The sequence below is a fragment of the Astatotilapia calliptera genome, chromosome 4, assembly GCF_900246225.1.
Source record: "Astatotilapia calliptera chromosome 4, fAstCal1.2, whole genome shotgun sequence".
Lineage (NCBI taxonomy): Eukaryota > Metazoa > Chordata > Actinopteri > Cichliformes > Cichlidae > Astatotilapia > Astatotilapia calliptera.
In genome coordinates, this window is record NC_039305.1 from 2,614,334 (window position 1) to 2,637,996 (window position 23,663).

The 23,663-nt window shown below is 42.0% G+C and overlaps 1 protein-coding gene across 2 annotated transcripts in view; it reads left to right on the forward strand.

Moving 5' to 3' along the window:
* Window positions 1–1,418: 1,418 nt before the first annotated feature.
* The window catches only part of tmem104 (transmembrane protein 104), a 70,962-nt gene continuing 48,717 nt past the window's right edge, over window positions 1,419–23,663 (forward strand). Inside the window, exons 1-7 of one of the 2 annotated variants that reach the window (XM_026163992.1) lie at window positions 1,419–1,716; window positions 2,345–2,418; window positions 4,665–4,786; window positions 6,961–7,042; window positions 12,524–12,623; window positions 13,404–13,484; window positions 23,177–23,276. In XM_026163992.1, coding sequence (XP_026019777.1) covers window positions 2,374–2,418; window positions 4,665–4,786; window positions 6,961–7,042; window positions 12,524–12,623; window positions 13,404–13,484; window positions 23,177–23,276 — 530 coding nt within the window. In that variant the 5' untranslated portion in view covers window positions 1,419–1,716; window positions 2,345–2,373. The remainder of the gene's footprint in view (window positions 1,717–2,344; window positions 2,419–4,664; window positions 4,787–6,960; window positions 7,043–12,523; window positions 12,624–13,403; window positions 13,485–23,176; window positions 23,277–23,663) is intronic. The other variant, XM_026163993.1, reaches the window with a different exon arrangement.

Below are 23,663 nucleotides of genomic sequence, written 5' to 3' on the forward strand. Positions count from 1 at the left end.
AAAGCTGAATTCAGGGCAAACTACGCTAAATTAGCGTTTTTAGCTAACAGCTACAATAAGCATAACAGTTACCTTACGGCTATCTTTTGTTAACATGACGCTTGTTCTTATACATGTAGTACATTTATTACCAACCTGAGAGTTTATCCGCTGGTCATTCGACATGACGAATGACTTCTGAAGTCTTAATTCAGCTCAAGACGCTGTAGATTCCCGTCAGTAACACTTTCGGTCCGCTAGTAAAACGTAGTTCTATTAATCTGCGCTTGAACCGGAACCGGATGTAAGTTCCAAAAAACTGAATTTTGGAACTGAAATTGAATTGTAGAACGGAAACTGAATGGTGAGAAGTGAAACTGAAATTATTCGAGAGCTGAATTTTTAAAGGATAAAATGCAGTTTCAAAGCAAATCAATTCATTTTCAAAATATAAATTCAATTTCAATTTAGTGATGATCATTTTCAAACCATAAATTCAATTTCAAATTAGACTAATTCAAATTCAGTTTTCAAAAGCATTTATTCAAGTTACAATTCAGATTCAATCGGAGCAATTCAAATTCAAATTGAACTTATTCAAATTCAGTTTCTGATGGCACAGATTTCTGCCCATAGACTTGAGCTACAATATTAATAAAATCTATCATATTGCTGGAAGGGAAGCTGGCTGTAGTTTAACAGACTTATCAGAATCACAGCTCGATTGTTAAGACACAGGAGGACCTGAAGGATTACAACCGTTTTTCATTGAACACCTCTGCAGCTGAGGGTGTGTTTAAATGCCTGAGAGGGAAGTACCGGTTCAGCTCAGTTTGTGGACTGAAATAACGTAAAAACAACTGTGTCAGGCGACACGTTTATAAACTCATCTCCAGTAAATGTGATTATTATAGAAGGGCGCTGGTTCATGCTGGCATCCGTGGTAATTTTGCACCAAATCTCACTTGTCTGATGCCAGAATTGTAAACGCCAATAAAAGAAGGATTTCATTCACTGGGATTTCAGTGTGAGCCCAAGACCCAGGGACTCTGCTTTATTATGGCACAGACAGGTATGCCATATGTCATATGACATGTACACGTGTACATGCCGCTAGAAGGGTCGCTCATATTGATAACCCTGACAGTCCGAAAAGGCGGGTAATAAATTGTGGCTAATTCAAATAGACAAATTTATCAAATGTTTTTGTAAAACGCGAGGCAGAATAAGCTAAAGGTTACCATAAAAAATAAATATAATTAATATGTGGTATTAAACTCTAAAACATGGAGTCAAATTTCAACCGTGATTTTACAGTAGGGTCGTCAAGTTAACGATTATAAGATGGGGCAAAATGTTCAAAATAAAAGCTTCTTTGGTCAGCCAACGGGCTGCCTTGCAACTAGGGTAAACAAGCCTTTACTTTGAAAATCAGTAACGGAAATGTGTGCTTGCGTCAGAGGTAGTTTTATTTGACTGGTTGACCGAACCAGCTGAGGTGCTGGTTCGGTTAGTTTACTGCTGAAGTTAGCGCCGTGTTAGAGACGTATTTCTTTGTGGAAATGTGTTTTTATTTCCCGCTTTACACCGACTTCCAGGCTGCCACATAAAGGCGAACCAGTCCGTGCTGGCTGAACTGGAAAAGTGAGCTTTTTTCGGCTAGTGAGTGAGGATTTGGTCCCGAGCATCCTGCTAGCTTAGCAGCTAAGTTAGCAACACAAACCAGAGAGGAGGGAGGTGAGCAGTGTTTACTTTCATTTCCAGTAATGACAGCTCTGTGGCAGCTCGATATCTGCAGAATAACTTGATGAATTTATGTATTTTTATTAGTAATTATTTTATGCTGTTATTCAAACGTGATAGATGTGCTAGTCTGACGTTATACTTCCCGAATGAGCGGTTGCCATGCAAATGTCAGCTCTCTGAAATTACATAAACTCAACTAAATGAAGGCAAAGTGGCCAGCGAAGATACACATACTTAACGTTTAGTAGGTCATATTTGTGGCCATGGCTCAAAGGAACTATGGCAATACAGTTTTTGTCACTGACAGCTGGAAGAAGACATGTGACACTGAACACAAACCTTCAGATTTAACGCGTCATATTTCTGCCGAATTAAAGAGCAGCTCCTAAAAGTTAATTAATGTCCCAGGTTGGATTTTGTGCTTGTACTTCATGGAAATGTTAAGGTAAATGCTAAATTACACGATAAGTTACCGGGTTTTTGTTTCCATGCAAGTAAGAAAAGATTTAGCACTTCGAATGACACTCCCCCTGAAACTTAAGAAAAGATAATTGTTATCATCATGGCAGTAACGCAACAGGCTTCATAAGCTACCTGACTGCTTTTTCTTTCTGTCCAGGTGAGAGGTGAGAACCAGGGTCACCGACCATGGCAGGTGGGATTACAGACACAGGAGAGCCCTACTCTCCATTTGTAAGTTTCCAGCATGCAGGAGTTATCTCCCAGTCTCTCTTTGAATATTTAAAACACTCCCTTGCTGGTTTAAAACAGCCTCTCCTACTAAAGCACACTGTTACGAACACATGAAAGGGCGTTTAATGTTCAGCACATTATGACCTCTAAAGGCTGCCACACTGTCCTGCTTTTGGTTGTAATTTGTAGTTTAAAGGAAACAAAGGACGGTGTGTTAGTCACAGCTTTCCTGTCAATGAAAAGAGGAAAATCGAAGGAAATTGTTTGACTTCCAAGCGTGGCTGTGCTCTCGTCACTTCTGTCCCAAAGCAGCTGATGCATTTAGTCACTAAAGGAGCTAAGAGATGGTGCTGGTTGTGAGGACACCTAAACACAAAATCAGTGCTGATAGTTTAATTTAATTAAAAGTGTTTTCAAAGAAAGAGTAACACAGCAGCTATGTGACGGCCAGGGAATGATTTACTTGACCTGGATAGAAAATTAGAGGACATTAGTGTGTGATGGTGTCACTGTAGGAACCAAAGACTGGAAAGCAATGATCTTTCAAATTTTAGAAGAATTAGCTTTAAATCAAATCAAATCAAATCACTTTTATTGTCACATCACATGTGCAGGCACACTGGCACAGCACATGCGAGTGAAATTCTTGTGTGCGAGCCCCACAAGCAACAGAGATGTGCAAACACAACAACACAAACGAGCAAAATACAAGAATGGCCAACCTGAAACTAATAAATATATGTACAATATATAATAGTGTATGCATTTCTGGATGTGTATACTAAATATTTTCCTACGTGTGTGTGTGTGTGTGTGTGTGTGTGTGTGTGTGTGTATACACACATTTTTACAAATTAAATAGTAAAAAAAAATAATAAAATAATAATAATAATAATAATAATAATTATAAAATATACAGAGTTGAATATGTGCAAAACAAGTGGCAAAAAAAATAGCAGATTGAAACTGCTGAGGTTAAAATCCCGATTAAAAAGCCGCAGCTGTCGTCTTTGTCAGAGCTCCTTTTAAGGTCAGGCACATGCTTAACCACCTGACTGGCCTCTTTGAAAATGCTGTAGTTGCAGTATTGTTGCTTTATCGCCAACCTTGGAACTTGTTTGAACAAAGCTCTTCGAAGCAGAGAGGGTTAAAAGCCTTGTCACGGGGCCTGAGATTGAACCCCTGACATTCAGAAACCCGGAACCCTGTGAGCTGAACAACCACGTTAAATACTTCATAAAGTTAGGACACGTCTGTGTCAAGTTGCCTCAGAAATGTATCCATGTTACTTTTAGGATCGACTGTTGTGCTTCCTTATTATCAGGCTTTCCTAAAAGCTCTCTGAAAAGTCTTCAGTTGATTGAAAATACCACAGTGAGAGTACTAGCTTCACTCTCAGACTGCAGGCTTGTAGTTATATTTACTAGTTGTTGTTCATGTTCACTGTATGCAACGTTTTTCTCCCCCCTTTGGTTGATCCTGCTTCTACTGGCTGTCTCTTGATATTAAAATAGAGTTCTTCCTCTCCACAGTCACCAAGTGCTGCTCGCAGGGGATCATTTCATTTTTTTGGTTCTCTCTCTAATTTTCTTACAAACGAAGGGTCTTGAGATGACTTTTAGTGAAAATAGCTGATCAAGTCTGCTTGTAAAAATAAGTTTTGTGTGTGAAAGTGCAATGATAAATAAAGAGGAAGCTTAAAAGATCCTTCTACGTCCTCTTTTCTTCTTTTTGTCACGTCAGGCGTCTTTACTCAGTTCGACAGCTCAGTACATACCCTGACTTTGCTTACTTCAGCATGACTTTGCCACAAAGAGTCAGCTCTGCTGGTCAGATGATTTTCTGTTTTTGGTTTTTTTTTCTTTTTCCAGGAAGTAAAAGCCTTGAATGATTAAAGCACTCAGCTATCCGATAGTGTAAGTGCTGCCCAATTAAGCCCTACTGTCTCCCTTGGCACTGGCCCATTCTTCCACCCAAGTAGCTTGATCTGTATCAGCCCGGGTGCCAAGGAGCACCTGATACTGTGGTGCCTGAGGATTTGCACTTGAGGAAAAAGGCTTTTAGTAAATCATTAATAGTTTCTAATAATATTTTCTAATATTATTATACAATAGTAAAAAATATTGGATGTCTGTGGAGAGATGGGGTCAGCAGAGGTGAAATGAAAAGCTTGTGCGGTGATAAATGTTAATATTTATCAGGAGCACGCCTGTGCATGTCTTTACCTCCCGTGGTTTCCTCTCCAGGTGGGGCTGGTGTACATGTTCAACCTGATTGTGGGGACCGGAGCTCTGACGATGCCCAAAGCCTTCGCTCAAGCTGGGTGGGTGGTCAGCTTGGCCCTCATCACCTTTTTAGGATTTATGAGGTGAGTGTTGCTCTGATCCAAACTTAGTTAAATAATAATAGTCATTGACTTCCACCTCTGCCTTTTTTTTCCTGTCTGGGATTCACAGGTAAACGTGGGTTTCTTTCTTTGGTTGATATTTGCCACCCAGTAGGCCTTCTTTTACTTCCTCTTTCACTAATAACACGGCACATTTTAAAAACTCTATTGTGTCCAGGTTACTTTCTGTTAGGACTGCATGATTATGCCGGGTGTGATTTGTTCGTGGTTAACATCGCTGGCCCTGAATCTGAAGGATTGAGCTGCTTCCAGGAACGAGCTCTCGATTTGTTTCTTGTCTGGTGTTTGTATCGTCTTTTAATGTAGCGTTACAGGTTCAGACTGTTTACTGGAAACATAAAACTGCACGGTGCAGGGAGGAGCTGTGATTGGCACATGCAGGCACATCACCAGGTGGAGATTTAAAGACAGATTGATAGCACTCACCTTCAGTCAGTTATCTTGATTTAACTGAGACAAGCCAAAATTGTAATCAAGTGAAATTGTGCAGCCCTGTTTTCGTTTTTTAAATATATCTTCCATTTACAGATGTAGCCTAAACATCTCAGATGCGTGTTGGTATTTAAGTTTAAGAGAGAGAGGCTTGTAGCTGAAATATGAGAAGTGCTCATTCAAATGACTTCATGACACTGGACTTCCTTTGGTCCCTATCAGTGAACCCACAGCGAGAAGCAGCAATGTTTATTAAAGACATGCTCAGGCGCTGAAATTATTCAGGCTTTATTGGCACACTATGTGCAGGGTCAGTTATGTCGAGTTTTCAAATGAACATTTCTTTTGTAGTTCTGAGTGTTTCTTGCCAAATTTTACCCCTAAAATCAGATTATTATGTAGAAAAATATCTGATTTAAGAAATATATAAAGACAATTTAATTAACAAAAGTGTCGTGGCGTGGAGCACAGATTGCTTCAGTGGTTGTTGGTGGTAACTCAGGGATCTGAAGTTTATTTGAGAAAGGATGGAGCTTTCATAGTTCAGCACGCTGGACCTGGATGTGTAGCTTCTGGTGCCAACTAGCCTCCGGTTAGCTGGAATTAGGAAGTGAGGAATACACTGGAAGTAATTCTTTATAATGCAAGGTCGGATCAGGGTTTGGTTACCCAACTAATAATAATAAATAACAGAAATGCAATAATTCAGGATAACTTAACTGAATTGGGATTTATTAATAAATGAGTGACAGGAAGTCTTTGCTGAGCGATCCTACTCACACATGAGAGGAGCGAGTGGAGAAATAAAACGAAATAATCACGGTGATGACATCAGTTTCATACACAGAGACACCGAAGTATGTTTTAGAGGGAATCGCTTTATTTTTGTCTTGGTTTGTTTTGTTGTGAACATTTTTTACTCCCAGTATAGAATATTTCATGTTCTACATGTTGTATATATATTTCTCTGGTGACTGTTTGGTAGAACAAACTCACTCTGCACCCTGGTCATGGAGCAATCTGCAGAACACACTAAAGCTGTTCATTCATCTCCCTGGAAGAGCTCCGTTTCCAAGCGCGTTATTCCTGAGCTGGACTTTGTTTTGGGGTTTTTTGTAATTGTTTGCTTTGATTTTCTTGATCGCGCCTCTTCATTTTATAGCTTTCGCAACCTTTTGCTTTCTTGGCAGTGTGCTTTGAAAAAGAGATTTTAATTATAGGGAGCGCACCGGGCAAATAAGGATCAAATAAATAAATGCGTATAAAACTTTGCTTCTTCCACTTCATGTTAGTAGCTGGTGTATACCTGCAAGCAACGAAATGTTACTGATACTGGATCAGTTTTTCAGAGTTGGGATTACACTCAAACCAGCATAAATATGAGAATGTTACATCCAAACTCTGCAATCTGTCATTGCGAATATGGAAAGTTTATAGGGAAGGCCCAGTGTAGGCTTTTCCTAACAATATGAACCTTTTTATAAACCCATTTTCATTAAACTTATTCTAATCTGAAGCTTTCATAAATCCCTCATTTGTTATACACAGAAACTTGGTGCTTTCCTTTCTTCGCCAGCCTGCGGCGGCGTAATAAATGAAGGTTTCTGCTGGTGAAAGCACCATTTGATAATGGATCAGACTTTTTTTTTTTCCTCTGTCATTAAAAATATGACCTGTTAACTCGATTATCATCTCCTCTACAGCTACATGACCACCACGTTCGTGATCGAGGCGATGGCAGCGGCCAACGCTCAGCTGCGCTGGAAGAGGAGAGAGCAGGAAGAGGTGAGATGATAAAGTGTCGGAAGGAGCAGGCTCTTACTCTATATGTAAATATCCTTTTTAATAAGATGTGGGCTGGACAGATCGCTCTCCCTTTGCTGTGAGGATGTGTGTCAGACAAACCAAATATTAAAGAAGTAAATGTTCCTCCCTGTCAGGGGGAGTTTAATAAGACACTTAGCCAAACAGAGCTGCGACCCTGCAGCAAGGTGAAAGTAATGTTTAGTGTTTAAAAGCAGTGCAGGGATGTTTCGAGCTCTTAGGTCTGCTTAAGGTCTCATTCTGACACGTTGACGCAGCAGAACTTGAACAGCGATAAAGTTGTAAAATGTTTACAGTAAACACTGAGAGTGAAAGACACCAGAGACAAAACAGCAGTCAGAGGAGGCATTCGCTTCCTTGCACATTTGGTCTGCATAATGTAAAGCCAGTAATGTCTCAGTCATATCGAGTAAAATCAGGAGGGAACTGCCTAGCGACTAGGAAAAATTGGTGGTTGCTCAGTGATTACGTTGAATTTTTTTGCAGTTTGTCCGCCTGAGTTTGAGTTGAGAAATACCTTAAACCTTCAGCGACCGCTTTCAATTTCAGTGGACTGAGCTGACTACCAGCTGTTTTATTCTAGTTGTTCTCATATAATTGCAAGGTTGGCGAGCGTTTGTGCCATTTTTCAGTGTGATCACCGTACTACAGCGACTCTGAGTGCAGTCACGCTACGTCCACACTTGCACGGGTATTTTTGAAAACTGAGATTTTCCGTTTTTGTTTTTTTTTTAAATCCCGTCCACACGTGCAGTTTTGGAAAAATATCTCTGTCCGCATGTAAACACTAAAAACTAAATGTTGGCCAATCAGAAGTCTAGAAGCCTGGGAGGAAAAGGGTAAAGAGGGTTTGTGCCACCACTAAACCTGAAGTACTGCTGAAAGGTTTTAGTTTTTCTGGTCAGGCAGCTAATTTTGTGTTATTTTTCAAGTGCGTTCATCATTTCAGATGTTAATAACTAAAGACAGTATTTTGGCTGTTGTGCAGACTCACAACTTAGGAATGAGCAAAATGCAAACAGCATGCATCAATTTAATTAAAAAAAGTAAATTTATTCAAAACTGACGTTGGGATTTGGGTTGTGAGTGTTGAATGTAGAAGTTCACCCTGATGCCTGCGTCTTTTTAAATGGAAGGACAGTAGCTGTGTGTACGGCACACACGGTGTCAAAAACGGCACACGCCTTTGACGTTGCGCGAGTCTGCTAATCAAATTTAGAAGAAGAATAAGACGTTGCATGAATCTCAGTTTTTCTCGTCCGCATCTAAACGCCAAAACTGAATTTTTGAAAATCTCCATTTCATTGACCCAAAACGCTGTTTATGTGCGGATGAAAATCCCGAATGCATAGAAGAATCTGCGTTTTCAAAAATACCCGTGTGCATGCGGACGTAGCCTCGGAGACGATTATGGCAACAGATTTGCGTTTTTCACTGATTTTTCTTTTCCCCCTGTTACATTTATTGCATATTTTTACAGAAAGGCTGCATGTAATTACGATTCATACTGACAGCAGACCAGCTTTGTGTTATTGTTGTGTTCTGCTCCCATTTAAAAGAAACGAGACTGCAAGATCATTGCGGTTGCAGTGATTGTGGTCGTAGCAACGACTACAACCACTCTTTCCTTTAGTGTAACTGTAGCTTCAGGCTTTGTCACCTTGACAGAAATCTGTGCTGTTTTCTGTTTTTCTGGGTATTTGCATCCGTTTAGACTTTTGACATGATGCAGGAACCCTACTCTTCTCTTTAGATTGAGGATTTGGCTCCACTCGAGCAGACACAGGTGACATTTGTAACTGTGATGCCAAATGCAGAGAAAACAGCTTCACCACATCTTATAGCGCTGCTATGAAGATTAAAGTGTCCACTGTACTGTGCAGTCATTTGACTCGAGAATGAGAACGGCAGTCTGACTATAGAGGTTTGTAACCTTTAAACACGACTGACGTCTTCCTTATTTGAGTTTATCACCACACGGACATTTGGACCTTCTTTATAGATCCGGTGACTGTCTTCATTTCACTCCCAGTAAAAATCACTTGACTGTAGAATATTTAAAGCTTAAAGCCTGAAAGTTCTCTCTTTTAAAAGGGAAGCTGTATTTTTTTTATTTAGGGGGCTGTTGTTGTTTTATTGCCCAATCCTAGCAGAAGTGAAATGCGCCTCTTGCCACTCGTCTATAAGAAACCCAATTTGGATGAAGCCGTCGGTGTAGAACGATACTGATTACCAGAGGAAACAACAGAGTCTTAAATCATTTTTACTTTGCCTTAGAAAAAAAATCTTGGTGTACTCCAAATGGCTCGGCCTTTGCTTTTTTGTTTCTCCCTGGGTACAGAAGTCATCTTGCTTAATGCCTGTGGGTTTCCAGTCGAGGAGTTATGAGCCCGAGGACAATAGCTCGGCTCGAACTGAGCCTCAAACACTCAGCCGTGATTCATGGCTGCTGTGCTGCTCAGCATTTTCCCTCCATCTAATGGAAACGGGAGAGCTGCTCAACACTTTATTTCCCTCTGCATGAGTGAAGCCTCTTAACAACAATATACGCTTTTTAAAACAAAAACACAAAAAACCCCATCAGGTTCAAAATGAGTTTATTTAGCAAAAACCAGAGAGCAGTCAGTCACCATTACCTGCTCTTTAGTTTGCACCGGTGCATGTTTGTCATGATTTGACATCACATATGTAAGTGTCACCCACTGACTCAGCGCCACTGATTTGGACGCCACCATGTTGGTTTTTTGAAAGTTACCGTATCTGAATGAGAGGTGGCGCTCTAACAGTTCTTATGGATGTCCGACACAAACAGACACCTGCTAATTAGTGCCAAGCAACACGCTAATTAAATACTGATGAAGTTCATCCACCCGAGCACTCAGCAAGGGAGATCTTTGTCTTCAAAAACACTCCAGAAAGCTTATATAAACTGTACTTTAGCATCAGCTTCATTTTTCAGTCCCTCAGGGGTCGCACATCCTCCTCTGTCACACCAACCCTCTGCATCTTCTCCTTTACTGCATCCATGAATCTTCTCTGTGGTCTTCCTCTTCTCCTCCTGCCTGGTAGCTCCATCCTCAGCATCCTTCGTCCAGTATGTCCACCCTCCTCCTCTGCACATGTCCAAATCCTCTCAGCCTCTCTGACTCTGAGCTGTCCCTCTGATGGACTCATTTCTAATCCTGTCCATCCTGCTGAGTCCAATGAACGTGAACATCTTCAGCTCGGTGTCCCGTCTTCCTCCCAGTGCCACCATCTCCACACCATACATCACAGCCGGTCGCACTACTGTCTTGTAAACCTCTCCTTTCACTCTTGCTTCCATCCTTCAGCTGTCTTGTGCACTGTATTTAAACTCTAACACTGAACACAGGACATACGTTTGACCTTTGTCAGCCAGTTTGGAAGGAGAGAGAATGAGTGCCAGTTAACATATTGTTAAATGATTTCACTAAAAATAATTGGTGGATGGATATAAGCTGTGATATGTTTAACCTCTTTATATTATATGTTTTTGAGGGTTAATGATAACAGCAGGTGTAAAGTCCATACGTTCCCAGCTTTAAGTCAGCACAGATCCCTTATTGCAGCCTTTCTCAAACAGTGGGGTGCGATGCCAGAGGGGGAGCGTGTGACCCCGGGGAGCATGCTTTCTTTGCTGTACTAGAATAGAGTGTGATTGCACATCCGCTACAGTAGGTGGCAGGGTTTTTTGCACTGAGCACGTGCACACACACAGCACAGAGCAGGAGATAAAGTGCAGTAAACAAACTCTCCAAAAAATATTTAACAGTGACGAAAAGAAAGGCGGAGAGAGACAGCGATAACGGGACAAACGAACGTCTCCCGAAAGCTAAGACGAGGAAATATGACGAAGCGTACGCAGCACCTGTCGTCACTGTGACTTTGTGGGTTAAAGTGTTTTATGTATTTGAGGAGGACTGAGTTTGAAGTACAGTTTTTGAGGACACGGCTCTTTTGTGGTGCTACACACAAAAATGTTGTTGCTTGAATCTACCTGTGCTCCCGCCAACTGCCATTAAATACCAAAGCTTAAAATGATTCTGGCAGTCTGGCAGTGCACTGGAGGCTAAATTGTGAAACTCTCAAAAGGGTTTCTTTTACATTTATTTTTTTGTCTGAACATTTAAGAATTCAAAGGGATTCATTTTCAAGGCAAAGAAAACTGTCAGACACCACCAGCTGTTATCAATCAATTACTTTTCATTACCTGAGGTATTAAAGAGGAGCCCTCCCAGCAGGAGTGATCTGGTTTAGTATGGGAGGCGTACAGGCCTGCCTGGAGGGAGCCATGACTGCCCTCTGCTGGTGTTTTAGGAGGACTGTAACTGAATTAACATGTCATAGTGTTCAGAGTTTCAGGAAGGATAATAAATGTTTGGCCTGACTATTGAAAATCATCAGGTTAATATTGAAACAGATTCTTTTCTACACAATCTGCAGAAGCTGTTCAAGTTAGAGAAACGGATCCCGTTTAATCGTTTTAAATCAGCACAGTTAGCACTGTGACTGCACCTGTTTTTATCCATTACACGGATGCCTTTTATCCAGTCTGCTTTTGTTTTATGTACATTTTATGTTTGTGGTTGTCTTTAATTTATCTGAATTGCAGTTTGAGTGAATAGGTCGTTGTTTGCTATGAAGCAGTGGGATGTTTAAAAGCTTTGAGGTGGTTACTGAAAAACATGTGACCCTCCTTTTGTTTTAATTTTAAGATCTGGGAGCCATCAGGAGGAGGGTCAGGTGGTCCGAGTGATGCTATAATCTGTGAACACGGTTATTACACTGGGGTGCAGACTGTGGAAGAAGAGGTGGTTTCTGTCCTCCTTCCTGTATTTACTCTTGTTGCCTCTGACACATCTGACCAATAGCCACGTTAAATGTTCTCAGATGGTTTGTACCGAAGATTTTGGCTTACTTGGAGATTTTTATTTTTTTTGTATGAAAACAAATTAAACCACAGGAAAAACGACTTTACAAAAATCCCTGATTTGAACCTGAGCAAACAAAGTGTGTCGGTGTGAAAACAGCCTAAAACCTGTGAGGTGAGGCTAAAATCAAGGTTGGAGTCCAAGAAACTAATTTACCATCTTTTAAAAGGCGGGTTCACATCCTGCAGTCTGGTGTTTGTTGAACTCTTAGTTAAGTTGTGATTGGCGCTGTAAGGCGGGCCATGTAGCTGCTGTTTGTCACTCCTCGTCCGATCTTTGTCCCTATGTCACTCACCTCATCATTGACACCTAATTGACGCTAATCTGCAGAGACTCTGTGGGCACGCGATTGCCTCCGTCCTCCACGGGGTTTCCCAGCTGCTGCTTGTAGTTTCCAGATGTTACCTTCCTCTGCTGCAGCTGTTTGCTGATTGTTTGTGTTTAGAAATGAGGAAAACAGGAAGTCACGCTTTCCTCCTGTCGTCCTCAGCAGGTCGAGAACAGCGACTCCACGTCCGAGTATTCAGACGACGACGAGGTCACGTGCCGGGGTCGATCGGAGCCGGAGACGAGGCCCATCTTGTCTGTTCGTGAGTGTCGCTCTCTTTAGAAAAATAGGAAAGAAGATGTAGTCTTACATCAAGACCACGCACTTAGTTCAGGTTTCTCTCTCATTGTAAGGTTTCACCTCTACAAATACGCTCGCCGAGGGCTTTATTACACGTTACAGATGTATGTGCATGGCTTGCTTAGCACAGTTTACCTTTAAGCAATTTTCCAAAATTGCTCATTTTGCAGGAAGTGTTCACAAATGCACATAAAATTCAGAAATGAAGAACTGTGAGACATGTATAGACTTAATATATCACAAATTCATCGTGCTCCGGATCCAGGCTCTGAAGTCGAGGTGTGCCGGCTCAGGCTCCTCTTACTCATGTAGTTATCCAATCAGCAAGTCACATGACAGCAGTGCAGCTACAGACAAGTTAATATTCACATCAAACATTAGAGACACAGCAAGTGCTCCAATGACTGGCTAACGACATGAATTTTAGACTTTGTCATTTATCAAACAAAAATTGTCAGTTTTATGCGATTTTATATTAAATATTTTTCAGATTTTCACAATTTGGCAAATGAAACAAGGTGGAACAGCCTCTGAGTATAATTATCATCATTTCTGGCATTTCCTGAGAAAAAGTTACATTTGTTAAAATGCTTTAATGTGAATTCTTTAAATAAATGTAGTAAATTTGTAGCAAGTATAAAGACACTTTTTTTTGATAGATAGATAGATATCTCAGTCTGGGCTTATCTGACTCCTTGCACGAGGTGTCTTTACTCCCGTCGTCTGCTTCCTGTCTTCACAGAGAGATCAGGGCAGGCCGATCATTTTGACATCATGGAGCGGGTTGAGATGGGTCAGATGGCCTCCATGTTCTTCAACAAAGGTAATAATCTTCTCGCCTCCAGCTCCTTCTTCACCTCCTCTCTCTGCCCATTATTCAGCCATTATTCAATTAACTTTCGACGTCGCCATCATTAGCCACGCGTAACATTTATATGGAGGAGTAGTGAGGGTTGTGTGGGATAATTCGGGAGAGATATTTTTTTTAATGTCCGGTGCTCACATTTACAAAAGGAAGACTGCTGGCAGTTTAATTGGATGTAATTATAAATGGAAAAACTGCCTCTGGTTTTAATTACCTGTTTGAGACCCTATCAAGGTTGTTAATCTCTCTGCCTTGCTTGTGGGTGGGTGAGTAGGTGAGTGAGGGTAACCTGCACTTGTGGCAAATTCCTGAATGATTTGGGGGCTAATGAGTTCTCTGTGAAGTTTTGCTGTTGAATTAAAGGCAGAATCACCTTCAACCGGAGACAGACAAAGCCTCGAGGCTCATATCGGAGCTCTCGTCTCCTCGTCTCCTTGCTCCTCTTGTCCGCTTGCATTAATCCAGCCAGCTCTTCTTCACTCGGCGCGGGTGCCTCCACAGTCTGCAGCATCCCTGTTGTTGCAGGAGTAAAGGAACAGCAAAAGGTCGAAGCTCCGACAACATCGTTGCGCTGACACGCTCTGTCCTTCAGCGTTTCGGCAGCAGGTGGAGCACTTGGCACACGCTCAGTGTAACACATCCGCTCGGCTCATGTTCACACCCACACGTGTGAACGGACTCATGCATGCTGTCATGCAGCTCATGCTGTTAAAGCTGCAGTGCGCTCCGTACAGTCTGCTCGTCACTCACTCGCCTGTTCTGCTTGGTTAATGTGCTTAAAAGAAGAAAAAAAAAACGAGGCTGGCTGACGACCTTTCCCACCACGAAACGACTCCATGCAGGTGAAACACGGGCAGCTATCGACTGGTAATAAGGAAATGAGTTTTCTCTCCTCGTCTCTCTCCCTCATGTGGTGAGAAGCAGCCCAGTCACTCTAATCAGAAACGAATTAGCCCAACACGTGCTGGTCGAGGAAAGAGACGGAGCCCTTTTCTCTGTCCCGATTACGCCGACCCGCTCAGCTTCTACCTGCTCACCACCTTCCTGTCCACTTCATCCACTTCTCATCTGTTGCAGTCATGCAGTTTTAATAAGCAGGCACTGACTTTTTAATATTTGGGTCAATAAAAATTCAAACATTGTTTCTTGTAGACATCTTAAAGGGCTTTAACCCTGCATTCTGTTTAATGGCCAGTAGGGAGCGACTCCTCTGGGTCACAAAGACATGAGAAAGCGTCCAAGCACACATCCAAGGTGTGCACATTGGCTGATAGCTTGTCCATCACAAGACTAACAGACAACAAAGCAACAAACCTGAAAAAAGCATCGACTCCTCCAGTTTCTCCAATGAATTATCAGCTTTAAACATCCAGAGTACTGACGCTTGCTTCTGTTCCTCCACATCAAAGACATTAAATTGGTGCGTTTTATTGAACGGATGATATGTCCTGTTATACTCATGCTCAAATTTGCTTATAGAAAAATATAGTTGGATTGTGGCATTTGTGGAGTGGGCCTCGATGTTTAAACGTTAATTTGGTTGCACTTTGTTTTTAACAGTGTGCATATAGAAAAATGTTTTTCATTAGAATCTCATGTTCACTCATGAAGTCACTCAAAGGTGCTGGAAAAATATACAAATATAAAAAATCCAAACTCCAACCCAGCGTGTGGTTCAGATAATTTTTCAGAATGAAGGTAAAACTTTACATTTAACACACTGAAAAACTGATGCTAATGGAGTCAGGTGGGGTTCACTGAAAAAGTGCAGCGCAGGCTTTATTTATCAGCCTATATTCCCTGTTTGCTAATCTGTTGATGTCTGCATTTATAACAGCTGATAGATGAAAGTTTAAACTAAACTGAGCTGTGAGTGTTGCATCGTTAGGCCACCAAAAGGCAACCTGCAACTTCCCCACGGACAAAAACCAAATAAAAATCTGCACACAACAAAAGTTGGAGAAATGTCTTTAACTTTAATGTGTCTGAAATATTACATTCTATAATAATATCGTATTCTTAAATCACCAAATCGGTATCATAAATATAAAACCTTCTGAATGTTTGGCTCTTTGCAGCTGCAGGGACACTGCGCTGCTGCGTCGAGTTGTAGTAATAACTATTTATAAAGCACTTTCAAACAAAGTGCTATACAGCTATCTGAAACTAAAAAGATGAATAAATAAAAGGGATAAATAGCAGTACAAGTAAAACACAATACAAGTCAAAAACAGTAAGAATTTAAAAACTAAAAGGCAAAGAATTACGAAATGTGTCTTCACCTTAGTTTTAAAAACCTCCACAGAGCATGCCTGCCTAATATCTTGAGGGAGGTTGTTCCACAAGAACGGGACACGAAAAGAAAAAGCTCTCCAGCTGTCTTTTTTCTGGCTCTGGCCAGAGTCCTGAGATCGTAGAGCACGGCATGGAACATAAAGGTGTAAGAGGTCGGAGAGGTATGAAGGTGCCAGTCCATTTAAAGCAGGGGTGGGCAACTCCAGGCCTTGAGGGCCGGTGTCCCTGCAGGTTTTAGATGTGTCCTTGAACCAACACAGTTGATTTAAATGGCTAAATTAGCTCCTGCAGTTCTCCAGAGGCCTGGTAACAAACTAATCATGTGATTCAGGTGTGTTGACCCAGGGTGAGATCTAAAACCTGCAGGACACCGGCCCTCGGGGCCTGGAATTGCCCACCCCTGATTTTAAAGCGTTACAAGGGGTGGGTTTTGATAATCGATTTATCGATTAAAATCGATTCTGGCTTGGATAACGTGATATCGATTCATTAAAATCCTGAATCGATTTTTTAATATAAATTTATTTTGCCAGAAACGCCAGAATCTCAGGTTAAACCTCACAAAATTTCGAAAACCACCAAACAGGAACACAGATTCTTCACAAAGACGTAAACACAAAGCTCGACCCGCCGACGCATCAGAATCAGTGAGATGTCGCCTTTCTCACCCAACGGCACGGACACGGTCGGGGCTGAAAGCCGACAGCTCGCTGATTCTGATGCGTCGGCGGGTCGAGCTTTGTGTTCACGCCCTTTTTGCGCCGATTCTAAAGCTGTTAGTTTTAACTCTCTCCAAACATTATTGACCGAACTTCCACCACGATAAAATCACACTTCATGCACAGCTCTCTCTCTCTCTCCCCCTCCCTCCCTCCGCTGTTTTTTCCTTTTACTTATTTCCGAAAAGAAAACCTAATTTTTTAAAATTATGCAAAATTCAAAACGCTGTGTCTGTAATAAAACCGATCGATTCGGGACCTTGTGAATCGAATCGATTCTAGAAATCAGTGACGATACCCAGCCCTAGTTACAATAATCAATACGTGAAGACACAAATGCGCGTTCCCAGTTTCCTGAAAAAAGTAAACTAGACACAGCAGGCTGGACTGAGTGGTAGAAAAAACAAAAACTTAACCCCTGACTCCGATAGCAGACATCTCTTTGCTCTAACCAGTCAGCATAACAGAAGGGAGAAAACTGTTGTGGGAAATGAAACATGAACTCAATGTAATGGAGTCTAAACCCAGCTTAAAAGTCAAAATCTCATTCAAACAAACACATACAGCACTTTGATCGTAGACATACGTACACACTGATCACACCCTGGTTGCAGGTCAAGGCTTTCTAATTCTAATTCATGCAAACACCTGAGGACTGATATAACTGTTAGGAAACACTCGTCACTGAGGTACACACATGGTGTGCTGAACAGTGTGTTTGTCTCTTGTCATTTTATATGATTATAAATTAAATTTGAGTTGATTTTTTTTTTGGGCCGTAATAGATGAAAATAATCAGCAGATAATCTGATAATGAGGGAAAAATTGAGATATGTCTTTATTTTTTGGTTCTGTATGTCAGTCGGTGTTTATACAGAATTTAGAGGGTTGTTTTCTAAAATTAAAAATGTAAATGAAACATAATCCCAGCCAGTCTATCAGGGACTATTTATAGTCTGTATGGAAATGTGTGGGCTGAGCAGTTTTGTTTCTTTGTAGAGGCGACAACTTAATCCAAACCAAGTCCAAAAACCCCCAACCCTAAGTTGTGAGGGATTATGGGCGTGAGGAGACAGATGTTGACATGTGACAGCCGGCAGTTGTCTTTTCTTGGAAAGCCGAGTAAAACAAAATGAGCTGAGGGCAGACTGCAGTCTTTACTGACAGGCGCATTCAGCACTCTTCATGCGTTATTAACAAGAATGGGTGCAAACAAACGCCTTCACGCTGTGCTAAAGTTACAGGACTTTAAAACAGTTTTATCACCGCCCTCAATTCTTCAAAGACCTGCAGGCGTGATTGCACACTGTCTTCCTGTCCCGCGCCGTAGCAGGCAATTAAAAAGCATCTCTCCTGCTGTTGAATAGGCACTCTTAGAGGGCATTCGACTTCCTCCTGGGCTGAAATTGACGTGACGGTGGCAGCAGCGGTAAAGCAGGCTTGGAATAAGGCCATGGATATCGTATCAGCCTGACCTGCAGCCACTGACAGGAATGTTGATGGAGGCAGGTTTATCTGCACCTCTGTGGAAAGGTGCTACTATAACCTTCACATTGACGATTTGAAAGTTGATTAGGAGACGACTTTGGCTAAAGTCACAAAGGCAGAGAGAGAGGGAGGCGAGCGGGAGTGCCATCCTCGCATCAGCGTCTCGTCCCGGCGTTTCATACTTTTGATATGATTTGCCGTTTGTCCACGGCTCTGCAAACAGAACACTTGTTTCTTCAACGCAAGCCGTCCTTCCCCTGACATATGGAGGGCCGTGGACATGAATACTGATATATCTGTCGTAACACAGACCTCTGTCTTTAATGAGAGCCAAACATGGGCACATCCATTTTTAATACTTGAGTGACTTTTACTTAAATGTCATACTTGTGCATGCAGAGCTCTGGCAAAATGAAAACCAGCAGGGCCCGAGCCACTGGGAAGATGAAGGGACACGTTTGCTCCAGCATGGCTCCTGATCTTTTTCTATAAGTCACAAACACCTGTTTCCTGTAGCAGTTTTAGGATAATTTAATTTCAAAGTTTTGTTGTGATCACAAGTTCAGTCTCCTCCTTGAAGGCTTTACTTCTGTTGTATCCCCCCTTGTACTACTGAATGCTTTTGTCTTTGTAACTTGCAGTGCTTTCATCCATGTGATAAAGCAGTCCCCTTCCACGCAGATTCACAAGTAGGCAATACTTTTATTTTCTAACTAGCTAGTGCCAGCACTTCCTGTCTTGTTGTCTTCATTGTCATTCAGCTGTCTCCTCCCGTGATCTGATGCTGTTCAGCCCTCTCGCTGCTGTTGCAATCTGTGAAACGGACAAACTACCGTCCATCGGTGCAAGAGCGAAAGACTGACTCGTGGAATCAGATTGATGGAAAGCCAAGTGTTTAATGTAATTCCTGGACTTTACGACTTCTGTTACTGCAGAATATCCTAGTAGGCAATCATTTAGAAAACCACCTCGAGGTGAGAGTCAGCGTTTCTGGCGTTGTGTTGATGCAGGTGAAATGACCAAACAATGAAGCTTCTCGGGAATTTTGTCTCTTTGTGTTTGGACAAAAAAATTTATAAGTAAAACTTTTTTTGCATCACGTTTTACTTTATTGCAAAACATAATAATCAATGTGCATGTTGTTAGTGAGAGCATTTCTTTTGTATTTTGTGCCATTTTAAATGCATTTAAGCATTTAGGATCCATTGATGTACACGGACTCATTATCGCAGTTACTGTTTTTGTTATTGTGTCGCTGGTTACACGAGAATGACACAGCAACTGACTAACTTCTGCTCCGACTTAGAAGGGAGATATTCTCCAGATGTTAATCTGAGAGATTAGTGATTGTTTAGCGCTGGGATGTCAAACTCATTTCACATCGATGGCCACATACAGCTGGACGAGTGAAACTCCTCTTTCTGTGAGTGTAAAGACGGGTAACTACACATTCATCCCTGAAGTATACTAATATAAGATACAAAAATGCAATTTCAGCAGCACGTCTCAGTTTTTCTACATGATAAATATGTCAAGCCGTCAATCGGTTTGATTAGCGACTGTTTGTAGTTTGTGTTCATCAGAATTTCCCTTTGATAGAACTGGAATCTGAGGAGAAGGCGACTACTGAGGTCCGAATAAAAGTTAATATTCTCTTTCTTCCTTTTATTTCAGAGGTTTTCCATAAGATGACAGCTCATTTTCAGGCATCACAAAACCAAACTGCTTCACCTTAAAGAGCAGGCCACAGGTGGCTTAGTACTAGAGTACGAATAAAATATTATCCCATTCCTTTTAGGACTTAAATGGTATTAAATCCCTCCAAAGTCTCCTTGTAGTCTTAACTAAATGTGGTCTTTGTGCTGTTCTCTCAGTTCCTCCCGGGCAGGTTTTCATGTCTGCTGTCAGTCAGAGGAAATGTGCTGATGGATGGCGGCGGTGTTTCACAGCTACACGGAGTCCTCAGCTCCTACACGAAGGCCCATTTTGTAGCCCGCGTGCCTGCGGCTCGGAGTAATTGGGAAAAATTAGTTGCGGTGCAGCGAAGGCCTGCACGCCCGTGGTCATGTGGAGCGCTCGCCTTTCTATCATTTACCGACTGCAGCAGCAGAATACCCTGCTACCTGTTTCTCAATGATAAGTCTCATCCATGATCAAATTATTAATGGCTGTCCAGTCTGAACCCGGACATTTTTAGGCCATCGTAATGCGAGGTGCTGACCACAGTGCTTCGTTAGTTTGCAGCAGACTCTGAACTTGGGACTGTGTGGAAATATCTGCCATTTAATTCCTGCACCTGTACTTTCTGTAGTATTAGAATATGAAGGCGCAGTGACCTTGGTGTGAAAGCCAGACTCAGTGCAGACAAAGCAAGCAGGTTAACGTCTAAGCTCACACCATATTCCAGCAGCATGCAGAACCACATTTAGCAGCAATGATTTGAAGTAACAGTTTTCTATATGACTTCATCAGTCTGTCACATCCTTCTTCTTTACAGCGCTGCTTCAGGTCATAGAGGTTTGCAGCTTTGTGGAGCTCAGGTTGAGGTCTGGATTTTGGAAGACTGCACCTTTTATTCTTTTTCAGCTTTTCTGCTGTAGATTTGCGCTTGAGATCATTGTCCTGTTTTATGATCCAGTTTGGACCAAGCTTTAACACTTGAAGAGTTTATGGGCGACTCAGTGGCTGCAAGGTGCTCTAACCATCACCTTTGTATGAGGTGTTGTTATTGATGTTCTGTGTTTGGTTTCCTCTGATTGTGGTGCTGTGCATTATCGTCAGTTGTCTCCAATTCGGTCTCATCTCTTTAAAGGACATTGTTCCAGAGGTGCAGACTTTTCTAATTGTGCTTTCATGAACTTTGACCTTTAACGTGCTAACTGAGGCCTGTGAAGTCTGAGATGCAGTTCTTGGGTTTTTTGCACGGTCAGATCTTTGGCTGCCAAAACTACAGCTTTTATAGAGGTTCTCACATTTACTGGTGATTAATTAATGAAGTGCATTTGATAGCAGCACCTGGCTGCTGCTCCCCTTTTAATTGCAGTAAGGGTGTTCTTTGTGCAGGCCTTTGTAGTCCTGTTTATGTTTCATGGGTCTGCGTCTTTGTTCTTAACAGAACGAGCCGTTCACCATGACATATGTAGTACATATGCTGTTAAAATGTAATGGGTATGTTCCATTTTGACACTGTATTGACCACATGATTAATTGTTTCATTTTCTTATAATGATAATAACCAGCACACTCTAATAGAGTCTGGGCTAAATTAGACTCGGATTACTCTTTTAGGGCTCCAGACTCTAATGTTGCATTCTGACTGTTGTGAGTCAGCTGACAGCTTTAATTACAACGAGATGAATGGTTGTTTATTAGGCTGCCACTTCCTCGTGTTTTCAACTTCTGTCACTGCTTAATTTAACTGTTTGATGGGCACCCTCAGCCATAAAAGAAGCAGTGTAGCCCTTAAAGCCGTAAATCTGTCAACTTTTATTTCTTTTTAATCGACTGTATGCTCTAATTTCCTTGGCAGTAATGAATTAGCTGAGGGGTCCGGTTGGACGGTCGAAACCCCTTCTAAGAATTCAAGAGGATGATGGATGTGTGGGGCACCGTGTTGATGTGTCTGCTGGTGAAAGCTCTCGATCTTGGCTGCATGGCGAGAGGAGGACAGATGGTTAAAGAACTTGTAAAGAGTAAAGGCTGCTGAGGAAAATTCCCCGATTAGTTTTTTTAATTAACGCTATTAATATATTTCATTGAACCAGTAAGACGTGCCTATGCCGTGCAGGCCGCTGTCCCAGAAAAGGGATGGAGGGATGTAATGAGCAGAGGTGTAGATGAGAGTACATTTTAATAGAGATGGCAAAGTTTCACACTCGTGGTCCGTCGCTCATATTTCATGATGAAATGTTGAGACGGACGCTAAAAATGAAAAATGCGTCTCCTTGTCACTTATTGATCTCGTGTTACTTTGTTTTTATTCACGTGGAGAAACCAGCCGTGCTTTGGTGATCTGTAAAGATTGTCTGCGTCACACAAACGTAATTGCCAAATTATAAGCTTTAATGGGGAGTGGTACGTACACACAGGAGTGACCCACACCAGACTGTGATGGCTCTGTCCCCGTGTCTGCCACCTGCCTGTTAATCCCTGATGGTGGAGTTGCCATCTGCACTCAGTTTGGATCCAAGTTGTCCTTAAACACCTCACCGAGCCTGGAAACCAACCGTCCATCAACGCACTACCTTCTATGTGAAACTCTGAAAAAGACTCCTGTCCTCAAACATAAATATCCCATCATGTAGACTGTATATTTATGGCAGTTTCCACAGTGCATGGATGTCATACTGGTCTGTTGTTGTGAAAGGAGAGCTGACCATGAAAGCAGAGTTGTTGATTTACAGGTCAGTCTCCATCCACTTTGGTTAGGGGAAGAATGAGATGCTGATACAAGAGGTGGAACTGAGCTTCCTTTGAAGGATGTCTCATCTTAGCGAGAGGGTGAGGAGCTCGGTCCTTTAGGAGCAGCTCAGAGTTTCGAGGAGTCAGTTGACCATGATGCCTGCTGGGTTCTTCCTAGGTGAGGTGTTCTTGCTGGGGGAGGCCCCGGTGCAGACCCAGGAGATGAGATCTTTTTAGACATGCCCTTGATCCAATGCAGCTGATTTAAATGGCTAAATGACCTCCTCAGCATGTGTTGAAGTTCTGCAGAGGCCTGGTAATGAACTAATTATTTGATTCAGGTGTGACTCTTGGTGAGATCTTAAACCTGCAGGACAACGGTCTTTGAGGCCTGGAGTTTCCCACCCTTGCCTTAGTGTCTCCTGGTAGAGCTGGAGAAGTTGGGTAGGGGGGAGGTCTTGACACTCTGTTTAAACCACTGCCCCCTGACTCAAACTTGGACCTGGACGGATGTCTTGTAGTGAGGCTCTGGACCCAGATTGAAGGATCAAATTTGAATTAATCCTCATTTCATTCTGAGCATTTGTCTGAGACTACAAGACGAGACCAAGATAAGGTCCTTTGATTGGGTTGACCAAACCATTTGTCAGAATTTGGTCATGCCTAACGTCCGTAGCTTTTCTCAGCACTGAGTACAATGCATCCCTGACTCATTAATATATTAATGTCTTTGTTTTTGTCTTTCAGTTGGCGTCAATATGTTCTACATCTGCATCATAGTCTATCTTTATGGAGACCTGGCCATCTACGCAGCAGCTGTGCCGATATCGCTGATGGAAGTTGCCTGGTAGGATTATTTTTGGATTTATTTCGAAATAACGAGATTATATTAGAAGTAGACCTACTCTGCTTGTCCTTAGCCATGATTAATATAGAGACTAATGTTTCCAACCATAGAGGTCAGTGTATGTACAGGTAATCTCTTCTCACTTTAGTGATTTCATTCCGGTCAGACTCATAAATACTCAGGAGCTTCTACTCGCTGGACTTCATAGAGCCAGTTCATAGGAGGTGCTTGTGAAGTTGTACAGAATTAATTAACATTAAGCAACAAGGCCCCTCTCTGCTGCAAGCCCCATTTTGCTTTGAGACATGAAGTGAGGCGCTCCAAAGCATTTTCCTGGGAGCAGCCTCCTGTTTTTGTGAACACGTGGAAATTTCTGTTGTGGTTTAA